Source organism: Gymnodraco acuticeps, unplaced genomic scaffold (genome assembly GCF_902827175.1).
Source record: "Gymnodraco acuticeps unplaced genomic scaffold, fGymAcu1.1, whole genome shotgun sequence".
NCBI lineage: Eukaryota > Metazoa > Chordata > Actinopteri > Perciformes > Bathydraconidae > Gymnodraco > Gymnodraco acuticeps.
The window spans coordinates 214,482-239,249 of record NW_022990011.1 but is presented as its reverse complement, the minus strand read 5'-3'; the positions used below and the strand labels follow the sequence as shown (position 1 = coordinate 239,249).

Genomic DNA, 24,768 nt, shown 5'->3' with positions numbered 1-24,768 from the left:
CTCTCTCTCTCTCTCTCTCTCTCTCTCTCTCTCTCTCTCTCTCTCTCTCTCTCTCTCTCTCTCTCTCTCTCTCTCTCTCTCACTCTCCCCTGGCTCTTCCTTCTCTCACATTTTCTCTTCCCTCTTTTGTAGCTCTAAGCCTATGAGCTGGCGTCTGCCCTTCCTTACTACACACCCAGCAGGGCTTTAAAAGGCTGGGCCGGAGATCTTAGCTGCCTCACACACTCTGCCTTTGCCTCTTCTGGGCTTGGTGTGCTGCTCTGGAAGCTGTGTGTGTCAACCTTCTCCAGCCTCCAGGTCCCCCGGATTAGAGATGCAGACGCCACATTGCAGGGCCCCCAATCTCCTGCTCATCCTTCTGGGCCCCATACTGTTGGCGGTGGTCCGGGCTGCAATGGAGAGCCAAGGTGAGGAGACAACAATCTTGTTATTGCTGCCTGCAGTTGGGATATTAGTGGCACTTTGTGGGCAGACAAATGGACGCGCAGAGGGACTCAAGCAGGTAACCTCAACCTGGGAATGGGTGAGTGCGTGGGGACAGACTGTGTTTGAGAACTTCAACTTCGCTGGTTCATGAACACAAACTTGGGTGTGTAAGTGTAATAGAGAGTATGTGTAAGTGTAGATGCACAAAAGTATGTGTGTGTGAGTATATTGTGCCTGTGTCTACCTTTTGATTTCAAATTTGGGATGTGCTGTTTGTCTTTCCGCTGTGTTGGTGTGCGGTTGGAGCAATGTTCCTGTTTGACTCTCAGTGGGCATAAATGGACAGAAACAGAAGTTTCTTCTTGGCTATTTTTGTCATTTTGACACTTATTCGAGGAAACCTCAGTTTTTTAACCGAAGGCCAAATATAATTCAAAGTGTCAGAAAACACAAAGAATGAGTGTTCAGGCACCCACAGACACATTTGAAGCTTCTCTGCAATGGAGCTTTAGTATTCCACTCATGCAAAACTCCACACACCCACACATACTAAGAAGTCAATATCACACACATCCCTGATTCTCTTCATGCTAAATCTCAGAGATTAATTTGTATCCATCCTCACCCCCCTCATACCTATTTCCTTCTCCATCCATCTGTGTGTTTCCAATTGGCAGCACTCTATGAACTTGAGAAGGAGCCAGCCTATTGGGATGCTCAGGCCAGGGCAACACTGGAAGCTGCGCTGAAGCTCCGCCCTCGGGAGCACCAGGCCAAGAACCTCATCCTGTTCCTCGGTGACGGTAGGTTGTGCTTTCTTTATGCAATACACTCAGCAGACATTCAGCTCATACTTGTTTGGGGTTGTACTTTGAAAAGATTGTTAATTTCAACCTCAACGATAAGTACAGTTCAATATGCAATACAAGACCATGCTCAGGAGGGTTCAGTTACAGCGCTTTGGCTGTGCTCAGAATGGATTGAGGGAAAGGGGCTTGGACAGCAGACTGTAAGCCAGGCAGGCGTCTGTCAAAAGGGCCAATGAGCCAGTTGTTGTTATAAAACTTTGGATATCTTAAGTCAATTATTCAAAAGCCTAAAATTGATTATGTTTCTTGGAATTGAGCAAAAGAGTTTTGAAGTGATGATGTTCAACAATGGAATTTTCTCACATTTACCGGAATTAAGTACTTTAATTCCCTAAACTTAAACCTTTCAACAATGGATATAATCACAAATGTAATGTAAAAGGCATCACTTGCGGTGACAAACTCGCAGACTCCTGTAGTTCCCCTCAACTTTATGGAGCTATTAGAGCTCCTTGTTTTGATAGTAAACTTAGGACAAGCTTGTAAACATAGCAGAGGATTTTGCAGCTAAAGAGCAATATATGTTCCTACCAGAGCTAGAGTGAATATTGGACTAATGGTGCAGTCAATTTGAACTCGATAGTTAGAATTGCAGTTCCCTGTTGAAAAATTCGCACAAACAACGTTTCATGACATTATTAATGATCATACTTTTTACATTGTATCTTTAAGATAGTTGTCATCAGACACAACATGTCTTTGGAATTTAATGTGGCATTCAGTGACTACTTTCTACCAAATGGATGACTCTGGCCAGTTGGGGAAACTTTTCATCTTGATCACTTACGATTTATTTTCTGTAAAAGGAGCTGCTAAGGGGTGCAAAGATTTAAGAGTGTTTTTCTTGTAAACTACCAGAATATCTGCTTTACATCAGACCGACTTAGTCAGAGTTCTGGGTGGTCGGGAAGTTTTCTTTGTGCATCTCTCCAGTAATGCCCAGCACAGAGCATGCATCATTTCAAATTTACGACTCTGATTTTGAAGGAAGAGTTAAGTGCATCATTGTGACATAGGCTTAGTAAAGTATGGTGTTCGCAGTCAGGGGCTAAATCCAATAGTGGACCACACAAATGGATAAAACAGATCCATAAATTGTTTCAGAAAATCAAAATGCGTATCCTGCATACTTTATGTCAAAATGCCTAATATTGACATAGCATAATGTTATATAGTATGTTTATATGTTCCACCAATAGTGGTCTGAATGCTTGCCTCAAATAATCTGTGTTATGAATATGTGGTTCTCTAGTAAAACGCTACATTGAATTTTGTAATCCGTTTATGTAAATATCCTTGACTTGCTTTTTCAAATAAACACATTCATTATTTTTGTTCTGGATTTTGAAACATTTGAAAACTGGACAGGGGAAATTATTCTGGGATTGGTGGGCGTAAAACAGCAACACCTCCACATGCAGTCAAAGCATTCAAAATCATTGTTATTGTCAGTAGACTGATATAATCAAGTTAAGAAACAAAATGGACTATATTGCTGACTTAACCTGTAAATGATTTCTCCCAGGTATGGGTGTGTCGACAGTGTCGGCAGCTCGAATCCTGCGAGGTCAGATGGAGGGCGGCTCGGGGGAGGAGACAATGCTGGCCATGGACACTTTCCCATATCTAGCCCTGTCAAAGGTAAAAGCACCACACTCCTGACCTTTAGCTCATTAATCACTTTTTATCAAAACAAATATTAAAGTGTGGACTACATCGACATTTATAATTTGAAGATGGGGTTTATCGTATAAATCTGTGTTCTATCAAGTATTAACAAATTCTCTGAAATATAAATTATAATTATGATCACTGCATTAAATGTTTAGCCATTTCACCTTTTGAACCATCTTTGAAACAATTTAACATGTTAACAAATCTGCGCTGATTACAGATTAACATACACATTGTTCTAAATAGACTGTTTTGCCATTGAAAATGGAAACGTGCCAAAGTCACAATGATCCAAATGATGGCTCTGCCTCAACTCACACACACACACACACACACCACACACACACACACACACACACACACACACACACACACACACACACACACACACACACACACACACACACACACACACACACACACACACACACACACACACACACACACACACACACACACACACACACACACACACACACACACACACACACACGCACGCACGCACGCACACCAACACACTATCAACTCAGTGGACAGACTCCAAGGATGAGCTCTGTGTTTGTATCTGTAGTTGCTTGGTAAATCAGTACAATGCATGACACGGATTAAGAGGTAGAAAACAAGAGTGAGAGTGTGAATACCCCAGTGCAGGGGTCGGCAACCCCTGGGGGGCGCAGAGGCATGACAGGGGCGGCGCGAGAGACCAGAAGGAAAAATTGTTTTGACAAAAAAGAATTGGAAAAAAAAGAAAATTGTTATGGCGTCGTCATGACCGGCGGAAGTTACACTTAGAAACCTTAGGAACCTATGAGGGCGCTGTAGGACACAGGTGTGTAATGTACATGTTGAGGATGGAAGGTCAATAGGCGGCGTCACCCCCTAAGCACCCCCAAGAAGTCTTTTTATTTTTATGTGTGACATTCATAATTTGAAAAATTAATGATTCGAAAATAATATGCTAGAGTACAGTACAAGTACGTCTGGGTCTCTGTGTTTCATTCAGAGGTGGGGACTCGAGTCACATGACTTGACTCGAGTCAGACTCGAGTCGCATATGTTTTGACTTGAGACTTGCTTGACTAACATTGATAAAAGACTTGACTTGACTTTGACTTGGTATTCATGACTTGAGTCTTGACTTAAGCTTGAGATAGATGACTTGAAAGGACTTGACTGTTTAAAATTAAATATTTGCATTTGTTTTTGTAGTGAGATATATTACGTTTAGTTTTTTCGAAAAAACGTGATTATAGCGCCATGCGCGCAAACATGACAACCCACTAGAAGGCAGGAGTTTCAGTTAACATGGCAGCGGCTAGCTTTACTCCAAAAATAGTGAAGTTTGGATTCAAGGATTATTTTGTCGATGACGGTAATAAGAAGAGAACAGCGGTATGCAGGGTCTGCAGCATAAAGATCAGTGACACGACCACCACAACATCCAACTTCATTCGTCACTACAAAAAAAAACACAGAGCAAGGTGCGTGAATGGGTTGTGTTAGCTAGAAAGCTAACGTTAAGTTTAAGCTACGTTAGACTTGGTTTCAAATCGATTAAGCATTGCAAAGAGAAGACAAGACGGTAAATTAACACTAGAACCGCCAAGGGATTCATTTAGACTAACCCTGATACTGACGGGCTGTCAGAGAGAGAGAGAGAGAGAGAGAGAGAGAGAGAGAGAGAGAGAGAGAGAGAGAGAGAGAGAGAGAGAGATGCCTCGTTTATTTCCCCTGTGTTATTATCAGAAGTTACTGTAAACTGTTTAATAATGTAGTTCATAGTTTGTTTAAATGTTTTAATTATGTTGTTTTTGTTTGTAGAAGTGCATCATTCCTTGATTTATTGTAAAATGAATCTGAACTTTTTGATCTGTTATGATGGTAAACTGAAGCAATTTCTAAATGAACCCAATGAACTGAGTTTAAAATCGTCCTACTTAGTTTATAAGGAAATTATGAAGAGGAACAAATTAAATGATTTGAAAATGATATCTATGTAGGTGCTGACGCTGTTGGCGATTCTAGTGTTAACAGAAATTTAAATTAAATATGTGTAATGGCAAATGCCATATACAATTTTCTTACCTGGAATTCTGCCTTTTTGAACAGACTTTTTGATTGAGTCCTAGCTATATTGTCTGCAGTTCTAGGGTTAATATGAATCTAATATGATTGTCATCGGTCTAAATTAGATTTCAAATGATTAATTGTGTATGTAATGAAGATTATAGTGTGGGTTGAATCCATTTTCATAACCACTGTCTTTTAACTGATTTAAATGCGGAAACTGGGCTTATTCATCAGCATTTCGTATGACTTGACTTGCTTGACCTGAGCAATGACTTGACTTGACTTGCTTGACTCTCACCACAGTGACTTGGGACTTGCTTGATACTTGTAGGTCAAGACTTGAGACTTGCTCATGACTTGCACATGTACGACTTATTCCCACCTCTGGTTTCATTCAAGCTTGGCTCTGTGTGTGTGTGGAACGAGGCATTTTGTGTGCGTGCGCGAGCGAGAGAGAGAGACAGCGCGCACCGGTACCGGAGATTGTTATTGTTAGCATCTGGTGCTAGCTAGCTACGCTAACGGATATAAGGAGCTTTTTCAACAACAAGGTGGAGGGAGAACTCTCGCCTGTCAGACTGAGAGGCTCAGATAACCTCAGCTCAGTGAGGTAGATGACTCTCTCAGTGTTTAGATTACCCACTGAGATTAGTTATCTCAGTGGGTCTCAAACGGTTTGGTCACGATTAATATAAACAATTATTTCCAAGGCACATGTTTATATGATCATTATAGGTATACAAAAAAATAAGAGAATAAATGAAAAACAGTAGTGAAATACTATGACAGTAAAACAAAAATACAGTTTAAAAGGGGAGTGATTTGTAAAATATCCATAAAGAAAAAGAAAATCTGTTTACAGTTCTGTTTCATTTGGGTGTTGAGTGATATATCCATAGATCTCTTCATTTTGCTCTCAAAGTGCACCAGATTGATGCTTTTAAAGGTGGGGTAGGTAAGTTTGAGAAACCGGCTCAAGATACACTTTTTGCTATATTCCGAGGAAAGCTCTTAACATCCCGATAGCAATGAATATCTTAATAACTTTGACAAAAAATCCATGAAAAAACGTCATCTGTGGAAGCCGTAGCGCTGTAAAAAGCACGACCAATCATTTTAGCCTTCCATCTGTGCACAAACTTATCTCGGGCCCTCATTGGTCATGTGTGCGTTCGTGTGTGTTGGAGGAGGGGCTCTGTAAGGCAGTGGCAGATTTTTTCCGGTTGTGTATTTTCAAATTCTAGCGCATTCGAGCTGGTTTCTCCAAAATTACCTACCCCACCTTAAACTTCAATATATATATATACATTTTTTAAAAATCCCGGGGGAGCATGCCCCTGGACCCCCCTGGAGGATTAGGTCCACTCCCCACTTATAAAAATAGCACTTTACCCCTGCTTACACCTATATGACGTGAGCTGATTATCGAGCCTTCATTGTAACAGTCGTGGGTGTAAGGGAGTGGGAGTCACCGACTCAGGAAGGAGACACGGTAGGAGCAGGAGCTTTGATGTCAAACACTGGAGGTTTATTTGGAGTTACGGCCGGAGGATTCACATCACAAGTCACAGCAGCCTCGGTGAGACTGCACGGGTGGGTTGCCACGTCAATTCTGGAGCGCCTCTCTCTTGTTAGCCCATTTAACTGGTTTCACAGAGAGTAATCAACATATTTTGATAAGATAGCTTTAGACAGTTGGGCACACTGAGTCACTTGCGTCCGTCACCCATGGCCTCGAAGATGTCATACCTTGGAGTCCATAAGCAATAAAGAAGGAAGTGTCCCAGTGCACCCACAACAACAGACCATCTGTGACCTAGTGTTGACCGGTCACAGAATGGGAACAATAACATTATGGCTCAAGCAGCCTATGTCCTTAAAGGAGATAAACAGACGTCAGGGTTGGTCCTGTACGTCATATCTAGGAGTCTAGGACAATTATTTCCCTAACAGTCTTCTCTTTTTATCATTTATGATAACCTAAAAACATTAGTCTAATAATAATTTGGTCAATACTTAACTCAATAGGCGTCTCCAGATTTGAGTGTGGTCTCACCTTACATTAATTACATCACAAAGTAGAATAAGATTGAAACATTCAATCACAATGATTGAGACAACCAATCATAATAGGAAAAATCATCTCTCATCAGTGTTTGATCATCTTTCGTCAAAAGCACAATAATGAACACACATAAAACACAGATGCATAAATAGCTAAAATATTTGTTTTAAACTAATATCTTTTATCATTTACCATTAGTTAATTTCATTCATCAAACTATAAAATCAAAACCAGCTTAAAGATTTACTTCAAGGCAATCACTAGTCAAAAGCTTTTTAATACTTAGGATCGTAAGAGATCCAGCTAAAAATTCACAGTTAGAGTATATAATTCACAATGGTGATTTGATCAATCTGTAATCTGCAAAATTGCAGTGTCCTCAATTTTAGGATTACTTTAAGAGTCAGGCACTTAGTTTAAGTAATATCAATACATTCAAAATCTGAAAAGGAAAAGTCAGACAAATACTCAAAGACTTTTGTAAAAACCTGGAAAGGAAGGATTAAACATTCTTAAAAATTGAATTATTACATTTGTAAATGCTACCACTGATCTGTACCAAATTAAGTCTATCAATTATTCCTATTAGCCATACTTACCTGAGCTACTTATGGTACTTGGAAAGGATTCTACTGTGTTTATCTAATGTTGAATATAGAATATCAATTTCTTTAAATTATATATCTCTAATTTGAGGATCAAATATGCTACATAATTGTTATATGAAATATTATAAATATTTGTTTTGGGCCAAAACTTGAAACATCATTGTAGGTCTTTCTGTGCATGGATAATACATTAAAGAGTAGTGTTGTTAAGCCTGATTACTGGACGATTAAGGATATTAACATTATCTGTGATAATAGTAGAAATATTTTATGATTCAATACCTTATAATCTGAAAATATTAATTAATTAATTTTGTTTAGTGCGAAAGTGTAATCTGATCCGGCAAAAATATATTAATCACCACTATTCAACACATGTCTGGTCATTGGAAATATAAAGACAGTCATTAATTGTACATATGTAAACATCCAAGATATACAATCAATTCAAAGTCAATCTTTGTACGAGAGCTGGAAGAACGTTTTCAGTCTTTCTGACTCGTTCTCCTCCTCTCTTTATGACAAAGAGTGTCTGGTGTGTGTAAAGGCATCCTGATACTGTAGATTAGCACTGAGGTGCTGATTGGCTCAAACTCTTCTTCATCAGAGCGCCATATTTAAACCCCCCAATTGCTCTGCTTTTGTGGCTCATTCAGTGAGCACTGTATGATCCCCCAGTGAAACGGAGGCTCATCTGCCTGCATTCCTTCTGCTATCTGCTTGAGAGCAGTGCCAGACAAAACTGCGTATTCCAAGTGGCACATCCAGGTCTCCCCCCGTGATGGGAGAGGTTAGGAAGACATCTGCTCCTCCAACAAACAAGGAACCTTGTATGAAGCCTCTGAAGTCCTCGCTCGTCCCGCAGGGTTGTCTACCTGAGCCCACTGAGCAGAATGGTGAAGAAGCATCCCATCTCCTCAGATAGTTGAATATTAGAATCCTCTCATCTCGAACGACCTCGTGCCTCCTTGCCCGTGGATGGGGGTGTCCTCTGCAGCCGGAGAGTGTGACCCTCTCTCTCTGACCCTTGGCCTTCAGAACTGTCCTAGTTATTGGGTTAACACTTGATAGGGATGTTTTCCTGAGTGCAGACAACTCAAAGTAATGGATTAGCACATTATCATTTAATTACAAAAATAGGATAGGCCCCTCAGAATTATTTGGGAGCCTTCCTGACACATGCACATGCATACATGTAAGGTTTGTGTTAGTCATTTAACATGCAAGAATCATATACTCATCAGTCCAAAGTAGAGAAATGTTATTGTAATTTAAAGGTGAGCTAGTCCCTGGATATAACCCCTTCTCAATGATTCTAAATGTTATATTAATTCACCATTTGATCAAATATTAGTTTATCAGAAATATATATTTTTCCTCTTCCATAAAACAGGTTTGAGTAATAAATGTTCCCAATATAAAATCAATTACTCAATATAATTGACTCTTCCCTCCCTTTTCTTACATATGTCACATATGAAATAATAACTTAGGAGTCTATTTAAGCATGGTGTAGTTTATAATCTATTACTCGAGAAGACTCAGTATCACCTGTGTGCAGATTGCAAAAAAACTAAAACAATTGTGAGACATATATTATGCAGGAAATGTATACCTTTGTTGAAAAAACAAAGCATATCTGATTTGGGAGGAAAAGCTTCATCCCCCCTAACATCTGAGTTATTACTGAAGGCATAGCATGAATGATAGTGGGTGTCTGAGGGTGTTATTACTGAGAAATGAACAAATTCAAAACCTTATATTTGAAAACAGGTTTGCATTCCTCCACTTAAGGTGACGTTATCATTGGAAACAATAAAAGCTAATTGTTTTGATGTAGAATCTATCAATTGAATCATTAGAGCAGAACAGAATGGTCGTATTGTAGCCTGAGTACCGTGCAGCCTTTAGTTTTACCAGGTGGAAACATTGTCCATATAATGTGAATACATGTAGAACTAAGAGGCCCCTGACATTAGGCCTATTTTAAAAAATAGTAGGGGCTTTTAACAGCTTGTCAACCTACAGGCATCCTCTGCATAGCAGTATGAATAGCCTTAAAAAAAACAACCCACTCTGCGGTAACGAGAGTCATGTGTCTGACCCAAATGCCCTAAGTGAAGCCGTTAGTCCCATCTGACTGACCCAAGGGTTGGTGCTGGTGTGGCGGGGAGGCTTCCAGGTGTTCAAAGCAGATGTCAAGCTTTCAGTTCATGGCTTGGTGGGGGGAGTGGCCCATGTGAGACAGTATCAATGGCTGTATTGTTCAGTTTGAGGAGCATTGTCTCTGGGAGCAGGGAATGGTGTCCATTCTCGGACCAGACCATTAATGTAATTTCATGTAGAGCAGCCATAGCATCTCTGTGACTGCACTCAGCCGGACTGTAGCGGGGAAGAACTGGGTGACTCTTAGTGAAGCCGTCCAAGGCCATAGACAAAATGGAACCACGTACTAACAAAAGGGACACAAGGTCATCAATGTCTCTCTTTACCATTGGCCTAATTGCACAACAAATGAGTGGGGAAAATAAATGTGGAACACTAATCCATCATGTGAAATGTTGAGTTAATCTAAATAATTACTTATGGGTTGAAATCAAATTAACATTATAACTAAAGTCAGTCAAAATTGGATTTGCACGGATCAGAATCTAAGCAATACACCATTTCCCCAGCTCTGTAATGAAAAGGATAACAAGATTAGGTACATTACAGGAGTGTTAAAACACCCAAACATGCACACTTATCTTATTCTAGTAGAGATTAGAGGACAAGGTCTAATGTTGTGAACACAATTATCAAGTCAAAGTTATTTTGTTTATTCTATGTTATGTACCTAATTTAATTTAATAATTAATCTTGAATTACTAATAACTTTAAAGAAGGCAACAATTTACAATTTGGATGAAGTGAATACTCATCCAAAGTGTGTGTGTGTGTGTGTGTGTGTGTGTGTGTGTGTGTGTGTGTGTGTGTGTGTGTGTGTGTGTGTGTGTGTGTGTGCGTGTGTGTGTGTGTGTGGGTGTGTGTGTGTGTGTTGTGTGTGTGTGTGTGTGTGTGTGTGTGTGTGTGTGTGTGTGTGTGTGTGTGTGTGCTTGTCTGCCCAAGGTTTAAAACATTTGGGACAGCACAGCAGTGAGAATGTTATGAGAACCAATATGTTGTTTACACTAAACTCGAAGGAAGCTAGACTGGAACATTTTAAATACATCAAAATACTTGCACATTAATTAAATACATTTGACATTTAGCTCGAGCTGGGTTCAATACTTTTCTTTATGGTATTTAAAATTGGGCTCGAGTAGAACCCCTGGGTTTGGCTTGCAACACAAAAGTGATACTGATCTCTGTAAGACTTGGAAGTGTCAAAGTGTGGGCCTGTGAAAGGGAGGCCCTTGGAAAACAACATCTATTTTTTTTAACTGTAATTACTTATTTTAAAGAGATTGTAACATTATACTTTTAAAGAATTGCTCAATTAATTTAACATTTATTATGCACACAATAAAAAACGTCAACAAATATATTGATCCTGGCTTCACCAGCGACCTTTACTCTGTTGTTCATAAGCTCGGTTTCAAAAAACTTGTCAGTAGTTTAACAACTATTTTAATTTTAGTAATGTCTATGGAGACCAATTGGTTGATACGAGAAATAATTTGAAGCAGTTGAATAAAGAATGTTAAACTATTTTTAAAACTGTGATTGAACTTCAACTTATATTAATTATCTGATTCCAGTGGCCAGTTGGAACAGATAATCAACAAAGTTTCCATTTTGCAACAACAGCGCAAAAGTTTTCAACAACAATTAGTAGTCTGAGTCTAGTTCTGTCTTATCTGCTTTGTTTCGGAATGTGTTCAATACATTACGTTTTTATTCATTATTACCATACAATATATAGATTTAAGAATAAATTAAACAAATAATAGAACATTGACCTAAAAAAACAGATTTTGCAACCCTGATCTCCTCCGGCAGGTCTCTGAGGGTCTCGGGGCGCAGGACGGGCATAGGGTTTATACAAGGTCACAAACATATCTTAACATTCCAGCAATACCATTTAAGAATGGATTCTTAAAGCAATATAATCTATTTTCTTCTTACACCTAGCGCTCACCCTGAACAGTGGGCTTCTTGTTTACATTTTCCCCTGCACACTCAGAGGCAGGACATAAAAACACTCTTTTGCTATTTATTTTCATTTTGCAGCACATTTATACGACCAGAATTTTGCTTTACATCTTTATATTATTTATTTTTCTCAAGTCATTTACTTTTGGTGAGATAACTAAAGTTTTGTTCATTTTACCCTGTCTATGGACTGATTCATTATTAGTTGTTACAAAACATACACAAGACGGCGGGACAAACCAATATAGACCCCCCCATACAAACAATCAGACAAACAAAACATGAACTCGTAATAAACACCAGCGTGACCGCAAAGCTCATCCAGCTCAATTTAGTCCGAATTATAAGGTTTTCAGAGGGGGTAGGGAATTATAGAAATGGAGCACCTACTCGCGCATCCACCCTTGTACAAGTGCTAAGATCGTGCCTGAAGACCGTCCAAAAGCGATAACTAGCTTATCCTCTTGCGACACCACTAGTTAGTGGTGCTATGATCCCCCGACCAGGAGAACATAGACTTTTTTTTCTCTACCCTTTCTCTCCAAAAACAGCACAGTTAACTGTAGTCCTACTCGACCAGCCTATACACTTGCCATCGAGTTCATTTGCAACGATGAAACACAGTTTTGTTCTACACTCTGCTTGCCACTGCCCCACCCGTGATCAATTAGCCTATAATTTTATGTATGCACCCCGGACCGCCACCAGGTCCTCTAGCCATGTATAGGGAGCTGTGGCGCATCGGGTGATGCACGCATCTCGCGCTGCCCGGCCTTGCCAGCAATGTAGAAGACGGTCACAAACAACGAATGCTTTTAGACCATTTCGTTTTTAATAGAGATGGCGGTGGTGTGAGTTAAAGCCTATAGACAAAAGCTGTGACTTTCTCCCTCTCAGCCTGCACTGCTCCAGCCCCACAAACACGGGGAGGTTTTACACACACACACCCGCGGCTGCCGCTGGAGCCGTGTTTTACAGATAGGCGATAGCAGTATTATATCTCTGGCTGCTTATTTTCAACTGCTGTGTTTGGCCGCTAAAAACCAATACAAATCTTTACATTGCTTTCAATTCACACAGAAGCTCCACTTCACTGATGCCTTTCTTTAAGGTTTCTCTAAACATGAGCTGTGTATGCTTGTATGGCACTTCCGTCCCGAGCAGCACACACAGAGGAAATCAGCCAGGACTGAGTCCCCAGACACTGATCCCCTGGGTTTATTATCCCCAAATGTTCATTAACAAAAAACGAAACACAGCCGCTCAGTTTCACAGGTAATTTTAGGATACCGTCAATCACAGATTCTGGTAAGGCAATGTCCAAATGTATATTTGAAAATCACACTTACCAGGTCTGAAGATTTGTTGGTATCCTGCCGACAACGCCAAATTGTAAGGGAAACTTCTGTGTAGCAATGCAGTGGGAGTCACCGACTAAGGAAGGAGACACGGTAGGAGCAGGAGCTTTGATGTCAAACACTGGAGGTTTATTTGGAGTTACGGCCGGAGGATTCACATCACAAGTCACAGCAGCCTCGGTGATACTGCACGGGTGGGTTGTCACGTCAATTCTGGAGCGCCTCTCTCTTGTTAGCCCATTTAACTGGTTTCACAGAGAGTAATCAACATATTTTGATAAGATAGCTTTAGACAGTTGGGCACACTGAGTCACTTGCGTCCGTCACCCATGGCCTCGAAGATGTCATACCTTGGAGTCCATAAGCAATAAAGAAGGAAGTGTCCCAGTGCACCCACAACAACAGACCATCTGTGACCTAGTGTTGACCGGTCACAGAATGGGAACAATAACATTATGGCTCAAGCAGCCTATGTCCTTAAAGGAGATAAACAGACGTCAGGGTTGGTCCTGTACGTCATATCTAGGAGTCTAGGACAATTATTTCCCTAACAGCGGGTACTGTTTATGTGCGTGGGGAATGTTGTAGTACAAAATTCAACTGTAGCGACCGGTACATTAATGGGAAACCCTAAATGTTTGAGCACCCTCTATGAAACGTCAAGCTACCCTACAGCACCCTCAAAAGAAAATCTCTGGCGCTGCCACTGAGCCTGCAACCCCGTTTTGAAGAAATGTGCTGTGCAAAATAGGCTCATTGCAGCCACTAATGCTGTGATAAGACAATTTGCCAAATATCAGCATTTTCTTTCTTTTAATGTTTTTGCACAGATTGCAAAGTGGAAAAGTATTATAACTTATTGTTCTAGCAAAGGGATTGCACAATTGTATTTATTTTTTTGAGCACACAGACTTATGGAGCATTGTTTTATTATCACTGTTCTAGTGATTTTTTTTTTTTTTTTAAAGGAATGCTCACGTTCATATTGATGTATTTTAATAAATGTTAACTTGGCCCATTACGTGACTATTTGTGTTGGGGGGGCCCGACTTCTTTTTTCTCCAAAGGGGGGCCTGACGGAAAAAGTTTGAGAACCACTGGCTTAGAGTGTCCAATTTTTGCATTGCTTTGTTCTCTTGACATATTGCATCTAGCCCTATACCATCCCGCTTCGACATAAGTCTTAAAACCTTTGTGTGAAAAGGGTTTTACGGGATTTAGCTAAGAACAACACTTAAACCAAAATTGCAGACATTGTGGTGAAATTTAAAGTGAAATTAAAGTTTGAATCATTTTCATGGCCAAGTATAATCACAAAATTGTTGTAATGTAATTGACCCTCAGTGAGTGTAAGTATTTAGTGTTACTTATACACAGAGTATGTTTATTTCTGTCCTTTAATGTTAATTATGCTTCTACTTCACAGACCTACAGTGTGGATAAGCAGGTAGCAGACAGCGCTAGCACGGCAACAGCCTATCACTGTGGAGTAAAAGCCAACGTTAAAACAGTGGGGCTCAGCGCTAACGCAGTGGCCTACGAGTGTAACACCACCTTCGGGAATGAAGTCTACTCAGTGCTACGGCGTGCTAAAGCACAAGGTAAAGGTCTAATTGTCTTGGCTCATTATAATGTGTGTTTTTGTATTGGAAAAGGCCAGAGGTTTTAATTACATTCCTATCTCAAGAAATGCCTTGATCATATCTGCCATAAAACAAAAGAGGAATAAATCAATCAACTGATAAGCCTGTTACTCATTGCTTACTACTGGCTACTTAAGCGTCACCAGCTATAGTTCAATGTTCTGAATAGTCTAATAAAGAGATCACATTGACCTTTATAATTGGGTTTATAGTCATGTATATCATATGCACACGGTATATTATACATGCACAACTTTATATGTATCAAAACTTGTTTATCATTCATGTTTGAGGATTATTTCATTTCCATTATTAGAAAATGTATACCCATTCTTTCTAGCAAAAAGATAAATGTATTCAAAAGAACTTCCCATAAAGCAATACATCTTAACCCTACAACGCTTCAAGGTTTCTAGGACTTTACTGATGATATGAGCCAGAAAAAAAGTCAAATTTAAAGGGCAAGTTAACTGGGATCTTAATTAAATTATTACTAATAAGACCATCAATCACAAAACATAATGTACAACAAAGAAAATCACCATATTAGACTGCTATGACTCAGCAGCTCTAACAATCAAAGCAAGTGGTCCAGAAAATGTAGCTCGTTGCTGCCGAAACCAGGGATTGAACCAGGGACCTTTTGATCTCCAGTCTAACACCTCCCAACTGAGCTATTTTGGCACATAATGTCCTCAAATCTTGGCGTTTTGGTGGAAGACAAAACAGCATTTTGTAATAATGCCACATCCTACAAAAGTACAACCTTCAACTAATACTAGAGGGCTGTTGGGCATTCACAATGTAAAAAGCAGTGATTTCATGTTTTCACTCATTCATTCTGTAGTTAAACGCTTTTCTAAGGAGCAATTACTCCTATTGTTAACTGGAACCTGCACTTGATTACTTCCAACTGCCAGGAAGGATTGCATCACTGTGGTTACTTAATATGAACTGAGCCAGTGCCATTATTTCTTCCTCTAGAGCAGCTCAATGTCCAATAAAATGTTAAATGACTTACCAATGCTCTAAATGTCATTTGTAAGTTGTTTATTCTGTGTTGTTTCTGCATTGTCCAGGTAAATCAGTTGGTGTAGTGACCACCACACGCGTCCAGCATGCCTCCCCGGCAGCAGCTTATGCCCACTCTGTCAGCCGAAGTTGGTACAGTGACGCAGATATTCCTTCAGGCGCTCGCCAACAGGGGTGCGTCGACATTGCCACCCAACTCGTCACCAATGTTGATATTGATGTATGTAAGCACAATTGTGATTTAAACAGCTTAAAGGTCCCCTATTATACTGTTTTTCATCAATATATCATAGGTCTCAGATATATACAAAACATGTCTCTGAAGTGTTTGGCTCCAAATACCAAACAGATCATGCATTGTAGCATCCCATAATCCCCTCTGTTTCAGCCCTTTTTCAAGAGGGGGGGGGGGTCATTGGTTATAGAATAAAGTGGCCAAAATCTGATCAGCTCATTTTCAGACAGGTTTTTATATAAATGGATCAGGACAGAAAGAGAGGGGGTATTTTTTCCTGAAACTTTCGGAATCTCTTTACACAGAGGGAACACATATTTATGTGTAAAAGACATGAACAAATTGATTTTACATAATAGGTGACCTTTAATAATTATACCCTTATCATCTTAATCCTCAGGACCCATAACTAGGTTTTCAAAAGTTAGGTGAATGAAGTTAAATCTAGAAAATCAGCAATGCTGTTTATCCAGTGTGCTCTATTGTTATGGCAGGATTATTCTTTACAATGAACATCATATGCAAAAAAAAAAAGTATAATGATCCCATTCTGACAATCCATTAAAGGTAATTCTTGGGGGAGGCAGGATGTATATGACACCAAAAGGCACTGCAGACCCCGAGTACCCTACCTCCAACTCTCGAAAGGGGGACCGCAAAGACAAAAGGAACCTCATTGATGTGTGGCTAAAGGCTAAACCAGTAGGTTATTAAACATTTATTTGGGATATTTCCACATATTTTAACATATGAGTCAAGGGTTTAAAGTGTCTCTGATTTGTTTTTCAGAAAAAGAAGTCACACTATGTATGGCACAGGAAGGAGTTTGATGAGATTAATGTTAAAACTACTGACAGGCTAATGGGTAAGTACTGTTTATCCGTCAACACTGACAGGAAAGAAAAAACATAATACACAACAATGCACACACAACATACACATTCTGACCCATAACGTACTTCTCAGGCGTTAACAGATAAACGTCTTATCTGAGTTCACGAAACCTTCTCAGTGGCTCAGAAACAAGAGGATTTCAATTACTGTTAATCACTTCTCCATCTTTACAGCCGTATGATGTAGTTATGACTGCAGTAAACAATTACAGTTAGCAGGTAAAATCACCCCTAACTACAGTGATACTTAACGAAAGGGCGTTTTTTGTTGTAATGATGCGCATGACAGTATGTCTTGCCAGTTATATTGCTTTCATGTATGTGTTACAGAAACATGTTTATTGCCTGTAATCTTTACAGGATACAAATGTGCTTCTACATACTTCCTTAATGGCAGCAATAGATATTATTGTTTTTCTTATTAGCATCATCAGAGTATGTTTCTAATCAATGGGAAAGCTTTTCTGAATATGTTGTATTGTCTTATCAGCACCTCCTCTATCAACCCTCCAAAAACAGAAGTAATACATTTAATTTATGATTTGTTCTTTTTGGGGGTTCCAGGTCTGTTTGAGCCAAAGGACATGCGATTCGAGGTTTTTCGGAACAGAACACGGGACCCCTCCATCGTGGAGATGACGGAGAAAGCCATACAAATCCTCAGCAAGAATCCCAAAGGATACTTCCTGTTTGTGGAAGATGAGTGCTATATCTAAAATCCTTCCAACTTATCCATATCATTTTGAATAATGTTAAGAAAAAGCTATATATAACATAATCATACAGGAAATGTGGACTAAGTCTGTTATAGGTGTGTCGTCAGATGTTTTGTGCCAGGTCTTATTTATCCGTTTTGTGTTGCTCTGTTACGAGGAAGAATTGATCACGGCCACCATGACGGCATTGCCAAACTGGCCCTGACAGAAGCTGTGATGTTCGACCGAGCCATTCAGCACGCTGCACATCTAACCAGGGAATCTGATACTCTCACCGTGGTCACTGCTGACCACTCCCACGTCTTCACCTTTGGAGGAAACACACCTCGAGGGAATCCCATCTTCGGTATGGTCCAAAGCACAAAGACGTGACTGCAGTCCAGATCATTAAGGTTATATACGAGGGCACATAAAAAGTGTGAAAAAAAAAAAAAGAGAGTAACAAAGTGGATTTGATAATAAATACCATATGTGGAAAATAGGCCTAGAATAAATGTTTAGACATTCATGAATGAGGTTTTATATTAAAGATTCAAGACTGTTCACACAACAAGTTCAAAGCATTCAATTGTACAATTGTCTCACGAAATACATTTTGAGTGCTCGTTTTGCCTCTCAGTGAAAAGAAAATGTGAATGATGTTTTTGTATTGACCCTTTGTCTTTCAGGCCTGGCACCAAAGAGAGCCGATGACAAAATGCCTTTCACCAGCATACTGTATGCCAACGGCCCTGGTTATGTTCATATAAATGGAACCAGAGGGAACATCACAATGGTGGATTACCGTAAGTACAAACCTGTGGTACAAACTAATGTCTTTCAGATGTGTCTGTGCTGACGTGTAGAGACAGCATGAACTCATGTGGTTACGGCTGACTCATACCCATGTTTTTCTCTGGAATGGGAAGATGGATATAATATTTATGATAGTGACTGTAATGTCTTCTCCTCCGTTCTCTCAACAGGCCTCATTGTTTACAGTACATGTAACTGTGCTTAAAAATAGCTATTTGTATTTCTTTGTGGAACACTGGACAGCAATGATCCAGTTCCTCCTCCACTTGTTCTGCACCATTCACTTTAATCATTGCATGAGTGTGCATTGAAGGTGGAAATACTTACAGGAATGATTTACCTTTTAAAATCCACAATTTTGTATTTTTGAATGGACTGTTTAATATATGTCTTCCTGGTCGAATGTACTTATTGTAAGTCGCTTTGGATAAAAGCGTCAGCTAAATGCAATGTAATGTAATGTAATATATGTGTCTCAAAAGTACACACTCAACCCATTTGGCACCCTAAGTAAACATGCAATTACAAGTGAGACATTCATTTCTAAAACTTTAAGTATCCATCTGGAGAAAAATGAAGCAATTTAAAAGACAGCATTTATATTCTGATTAAAACCATAAGGCCAAAACACTATTGCAATTTTTTTTAAAGAAGTTGATGTGGTTAGACAATACATTAATGTTTTCCAACATAGTTTTGGCAATGAGAAATTCACAAAACTGCAAAATGACCTTTCATCTAGAGCACACCAATGATTACACTTTGTTTGCATAAAAAAAAGTTCTGGAATCTGTCTGTACACTTTAGAAAGATCAGGCAGTAAATGCTGTCATTTAAGTAAATAACTTAAACAACGTTCTTGGTTTTTAAAATGTTGTAATTCAAATGTAATTAGGTAATTAGGTAAATTACAGAAGATTTTAAGACACACAAGTTATGGGCAACAGCCAAAGGTGAATGCAATCTTAAAACTATTCCAAGGTGCCCTGTGGGTGGTATTTGAATGACAAACAAAGGGAATCCAGTGCTTAAAAGCTAACAGTGACATGGGTTGCTAAGGCATTCTCTGACATCATATTTGTGGTGACATAAAAGCATCTGTGTGGTATTAACAGTTGATGATCCAAGCAGAGAGTTGCTTGAAACAGTGCTTTGTTACAAATTTCTCTCCAGATGATGAGGAGTACATGCAGCAGGCTGCCGTCCCGTTGGATTCTGAGACGCACGGCGGGGAGGATGTGGCCATCTATGCCAAAGGCCCAATGGCTCACCTGTTCCATGGAGTGAAAGAGCAGAACTACGTGGCACATGTCATGGCCTACGCTGCCTGCTTAGAGCCCTACACAGACTGCCCCCCTCATCCCCACAGCCGCACCTCAAGCAGCTGCGTAAACACAACCTCTAGCCTCTTGTTTGGCCTGCTTACCCTCCTTTGGTTACTCAGATGACCCCATAAACACATTGCATCGACACAACACAAAGGTCACAAATACGATGTATGCATGCAGCAATCAGACACTTAATGCACTAAACATTGATACATGAGAACATGCGCACACAACGACTATATGCATTCAGGTCAGATTGCAGGGATAGACATAATTATGCAATGCCGTATGTGTACAAATATAACCTCATACATCCTGATCACAAAGTGTACATTCAAATGAGCATGTATTCAAGAGAAAATCCAAATCCAGGTGCATGTAGTAACAAACAGGCAGGGTAGAACATAAACAAATATGCAAACAACTCTTTAAGATACAGTCCATGCAACGGTCGCTATTACAGAGCTGTCTGTATTTACTTCAAAAGGACTATTTAAAACCTACTAATGACTACTAACTTGCACTAACTAGTTTTAGTTAGTTAAATTTCAGTTGTCTTCTTGTTTTCCAAAGTTAGATACTGCTTGATCAGAGCTATTAAACATGTACGAGGAGCTGCTTACACATCCTTTTTACACCTCTGAGGATTTACAAGGAATAACTTGAAACAAACAAGCACACTGAGGGCTCACTGTTCAGCTTGTGGACATTAAGAAAGTACACACAGATGTTGATCTTTATGGCTGTGACTGTGTGGATGGAATAAATGACTATATGATGATATCAGAAACCTGAACTACAGCCATCGTGCCATGACAAGCTGCGACACCAACAGACCTTACACGAATCATGAAGATGCTGCATGATTGAGAAACATGTAGCTATTCGTTTTTAGTATATATTTGATCAAGTTTGTATCTTGACCTCCATAAAGTCAATCTGTTCTCTTTCCAGGTCACTTGATATTTAATCTATTTAGATTGTACATGAATGTATTTTGTAAGCAAAACTTTTGTCAATGTATTTTTATACTGTGTTTTTTGCAAATGTTACTTAAATAAGGATGAAAACATTCATGCGTTCTTGAGTCACAATTATTTGATGGCAATTATTTAAGGTAACACCTCATTTATAGGGCCCTTAGTTGCATAAATGCCTACAGAGCAACTGATACAGTATTTGGGACATTTTATGAAAAGGGTTTACTATTTTCTTTACATAAATATTTCAGGATCAAATAAAAAAATACTTGACAAAATTAAGTTGAATGTAAGCATTACACAATGCAGAGACTTTGGTTTCTATGCATCAATCAATGCAAACATCTGACTAGCAGATTTACACAATTGTGAGGAGATCTGTTAGAATATGATTGTCACACAGTATCTCTCATACAAACTAAGATGGTCTGTTTCCAAAATCAGATACATGGCCTCAGAGGAGTAAAGTGCATTTTACCATCAATTGATACACTGAGTACACAAATCGAAGCCTGTGACTATTCAGTAAGGCAAGGCAAGGCAAGGCAAGTTTATTTATATAGCACTTTTCAACACAAGGCAATTCAAAGTGCTTTACAAAAAATGAAAGAGATTAAGAAAATGGCATTTAAAATCAGTCATTAAAAAGAAAAGCTAATAAAATAAACATTAAAAGAAAAAATACATGGATAAAAGTTACAGTGCTGTCAATTAAACATTAAAAGAAAAAAGTACATGGATAAAAGTTACAGTGCAGTCTAAGATATGAATAGTTCAATTAAAAGCAGCGACAAAAAGAAAAGTCTTCAGTCTGGATTTAAAAGTAGTCAGAGTTGCAGCGGACCTGCAGGTTTCTGGGAGTTTGTTCCAGATATTTGGAGCATAATAACTGAACGCTGCTTTACCATGTTTAGTTCTGACTCTGGGGACAGAAAGCTGACCAGTCCCTGAAGACCTGAGAGATCTGGATGGTTCATAATTTAGCAGGAGGTCAGAAATGTATTTTGGGCCTAAACCATTCAGTGCTTTATAAACCAGCAGCAGTATTTTGAAATCTATTCTTTGACACACAGGAAGCCAGTGTAAAGACTTCAGAACTGGAGTGATGTGATCCACTTTCTTAGTGTTAGTGAGGACTCGAGCAGCAGCGTTCTGAATTAGCTGCAGTTTCCTAATAGATTTTTTAGTGAGACCTGTGAAGACACCATTGCAGTAGTCGAGTCTACTGAAGATAAAAGCATGGACAAGTTTTTCCAAATCCTGCTGTGACATTAGTCTTTTAATCCTAGATATATTCGTTAGGTGATAGTAGGCTGATTTAGTAACCGTTTTAATGTGACTGTTGAAACTCAGGTCAGAGTCCATGACTACACCTAGATTTCTGGCTTTATCTGTTGTTTTGAACATTGCACACTGAAGCTCAGCGCTAACTTTTATACGTTCTGACTTGGCTCCAAAAACCATTACCTCAGTTTTATCTTTGTTTAATTGGAGAAAGTTCTGACACATCCAGTCATTGATTTGTTCAATGCACTTACTCAGTGTTTGAATTGGAGCATAGTCTCCTGGTGAAATTGTTACGTAAATTTGTGTGTCATCTGCATAGCTATGGTAACTTATTTTGTTGTTCTTCATTATCTGAGCCAGTGGTAGCATGTAGATGTTAAAGAGAAGAGGCCCCAAGATGGAGCCTTGAGGAACCCCACATGTCATATTTGTCAACTCAGATGTGTATTTACCTATAGAAACAAAGTTGTTTCTGTCCTTTAAGTAGGATTCAAACCAATTCAGAACTGTTTCCGAAAGTCCCACCCAGTTCTCCAGTCGGTCTAGTAATATGCTGTGGTCAACAGTGTCAAACGCAGCACTGAGATCTAATAATACTAACACTGAAGTTCTGCCACTGTCTGTGTTTAAGTGGATGTCATTAAAGACCTTTACAAGAGCAGTCTCAGTGCTGTGGTTTGGACGAAAGCCTGACTGGAACACATCAAAACAGTTATTTAAATGCAAGAAATTACTCAACTGTTGAAAAACAACTTTTTCAATGATTTTACCTAGAAATGGCAGGTTTGATATGGGCCTGTAATTGTTCATTACTGAAGCATCTAGATTATTCTTTTTTAAGAGCGGTTTAATGACTGCAGTTTTCAGGGCCTGTGGAAAAATACCTGAGTGAAGAGATTTGTTTACTATATGAAGTAGATCTGAGGCCATGCAAGGCAAAACATCTTTGAAAAATCCTGTTGGAATAATATCAAGGCAGCAAGAGGAGGATTTCAGAAGTTGAATAATGTCCTCTAGGTTTTTATCATTAATCTGATGGAATTGTGTCATGATGTCTGAATTGATGTTAAGTGGAGATAGGGACAACACATTTGCTGTTCCTGATGCAGAGGCACTGACTGCTTGTCTGATTTTCTGAATTTTGTCAGGAGGCAAAATCATTGCACGCCCTGGTGGATAGAAATTCAGAGGCTACTGACACTTAGTTAGTCTGTCGACGGTAGCAAACAAGGCACGTGCGTTGTTTTTGTTTTTGGTAATGATGTCAGAGAAGAACGATTGTCGTGCGTTTTTCAATTCCAAATTTTAAAGGCCAAGTCTCTCTTTATAGATTTCAAAGTGAACCTGGAGATTTGTTTTTCGCCACCTGCGTTCAGCTTTTCGACATTCTCTTTTTTCTCTTTTCACGGTCATGGCCTTTCTCCATGGAGATATTTTCTTGCCAGACACTTCCTTTACCTTAGTTGGAGCAATGGCATCTATAACATTTTTAATTTTTGAATTAAAATGATCTACTAGCTCATTTACTGAGATGTTGGCAGGGGCAAGTGTGGAAGAGAAATTCTGAGTAAACATTTCCCTAGTATTTTCAGTTAAATATCGCTTTGTGGTTACCTCTTTTTGAACATTTTTGTGAACAGAAATAGAGCTCTCAAAGAAAACACAGGAATGGTCAGAGAGTGCAACATCAGTCACCACAACCTTAGAGATATTCAGACCCTTTGAGATAATTAAGTCCAGAGTGTGCCCCTTATTGTGCGTGGGCTCCGTCACATGCTGAGTCAGTCCATAGCTATCAAGAACACAAAACAGTTCTTTAGCCCCTCTGTCCTGGGGGTTGTCAACATGGATGTTAAAATCACCAACAATGACTAGACGGTCAAAGTCAATACACACTATAGACAGCAGTTCAGTAAAGTCATCAAAGAAGCTTGCACAGTATTTGGGTGGTCTATAGATATTTAGGAACAGAGCTCGAGAGGAGCATTTCAGCCGAAGGGCCACATATTCAAAAGAATCAAAGTTTCCATACGATGTCTTCCTGCATTGAAGAGAATCATTGAACAGAATAGCAACTCCACCCCCTTTCTTATGCATTCTTTCCTGACTCATAAAACTAAAGTTGGGAGGGGTTGATTCGATAAGAACAGCTGCACTGTTATTTTGTTCAATCCAAGTTTCTGTTAAAAACATAAAATCGAGATTGTGCTCAGTGATTAAATCATTGATTAAAAATGTTTTTCCTGCCAAAGACCTGACATTTAATAAAGCTAGTTTAAGTTTGTTAAACACACTATCAGTCATGTTTTTTGTAACAAGCTGTGGCTGACATGGAATCACTGCTAAATTAGATACACTCACACAAACGTTTGAGCGCTTCCTGTTTCTATGATTCACCGCTCTTAATCTATTACCTATCAACACAGATATCGGCAAAGCTACTGGCAGGCAGGGCCCCGACATGTCCTGGAAAGAGTTGAGAGTGCCATACGCCCTTGAGCCTGGACCCATCACATATCAGTAAGAGTTTGTTGTGTTTTGTACACACACATCCTTATCAGGCTTCGGAGACTGCAGATGCCCCCTCGAAGGGAGGGGAGGTGGTCGACGTAGGCACGTGATGGAGACGGGCTAGATGGTGCGGGGGTAGAGGAC

The 24,768-nt window shown here is 39.4% G+C and overlaps 1 protein-coding gene and 1 non-coding gene across 3 annotated transcripts; one reads left to right on the top strand and one right to left on the bottom strand.

Moving 5' to 3' along the window:
- Positions 1-209: 209 nt before the first annotated feature.
- On the top strand, positions 210-20,855 carry alpi.1 (alkaline phosphatase, intestinal, tandem duplicate 1). 2 transcript variants are annotated; one of them, XM_034213184.1, is made up of 11 exons: positions 210-407; positions 1,104-1,229; positions 2,821-2,936; positions 14,631-14,805; positions 15,927-16,099; positions 16,682-16,816; positions 16,904-16,979; positions 17,572-17,706; positions 17,878-18,069; positions 18,392-18,508; positions 19,692-20,855. In XM_034213184.1, the coding sequence occupies exons 1-11, from the start codon at positions 314-316 to the stop codon at positions 19,964-19,966; spliced, it is 1,614 nt and encodes a 537-aa protein (XP_034069075.1). In that variant the 5' UTR covers positions 210-313; the 3' UTR covers positions 19,967-20,855. The 2 variants fall into 2 exon arrangements, with proteins under 2 accessions (XP_034069075.1, XP_034069076.1); XM_034213185.1 differs by having other exon boundaries at positions 237-502.
- On the bottom strand, positions 15,460-15,531 carry trnas-gga. The gene has a single exon. It is a non-coding gene; the product is annotated as a tRNA-Ser (tRNA).
- Positions 20,856-24,768: the final 3,913 nt, after the last annotated feature.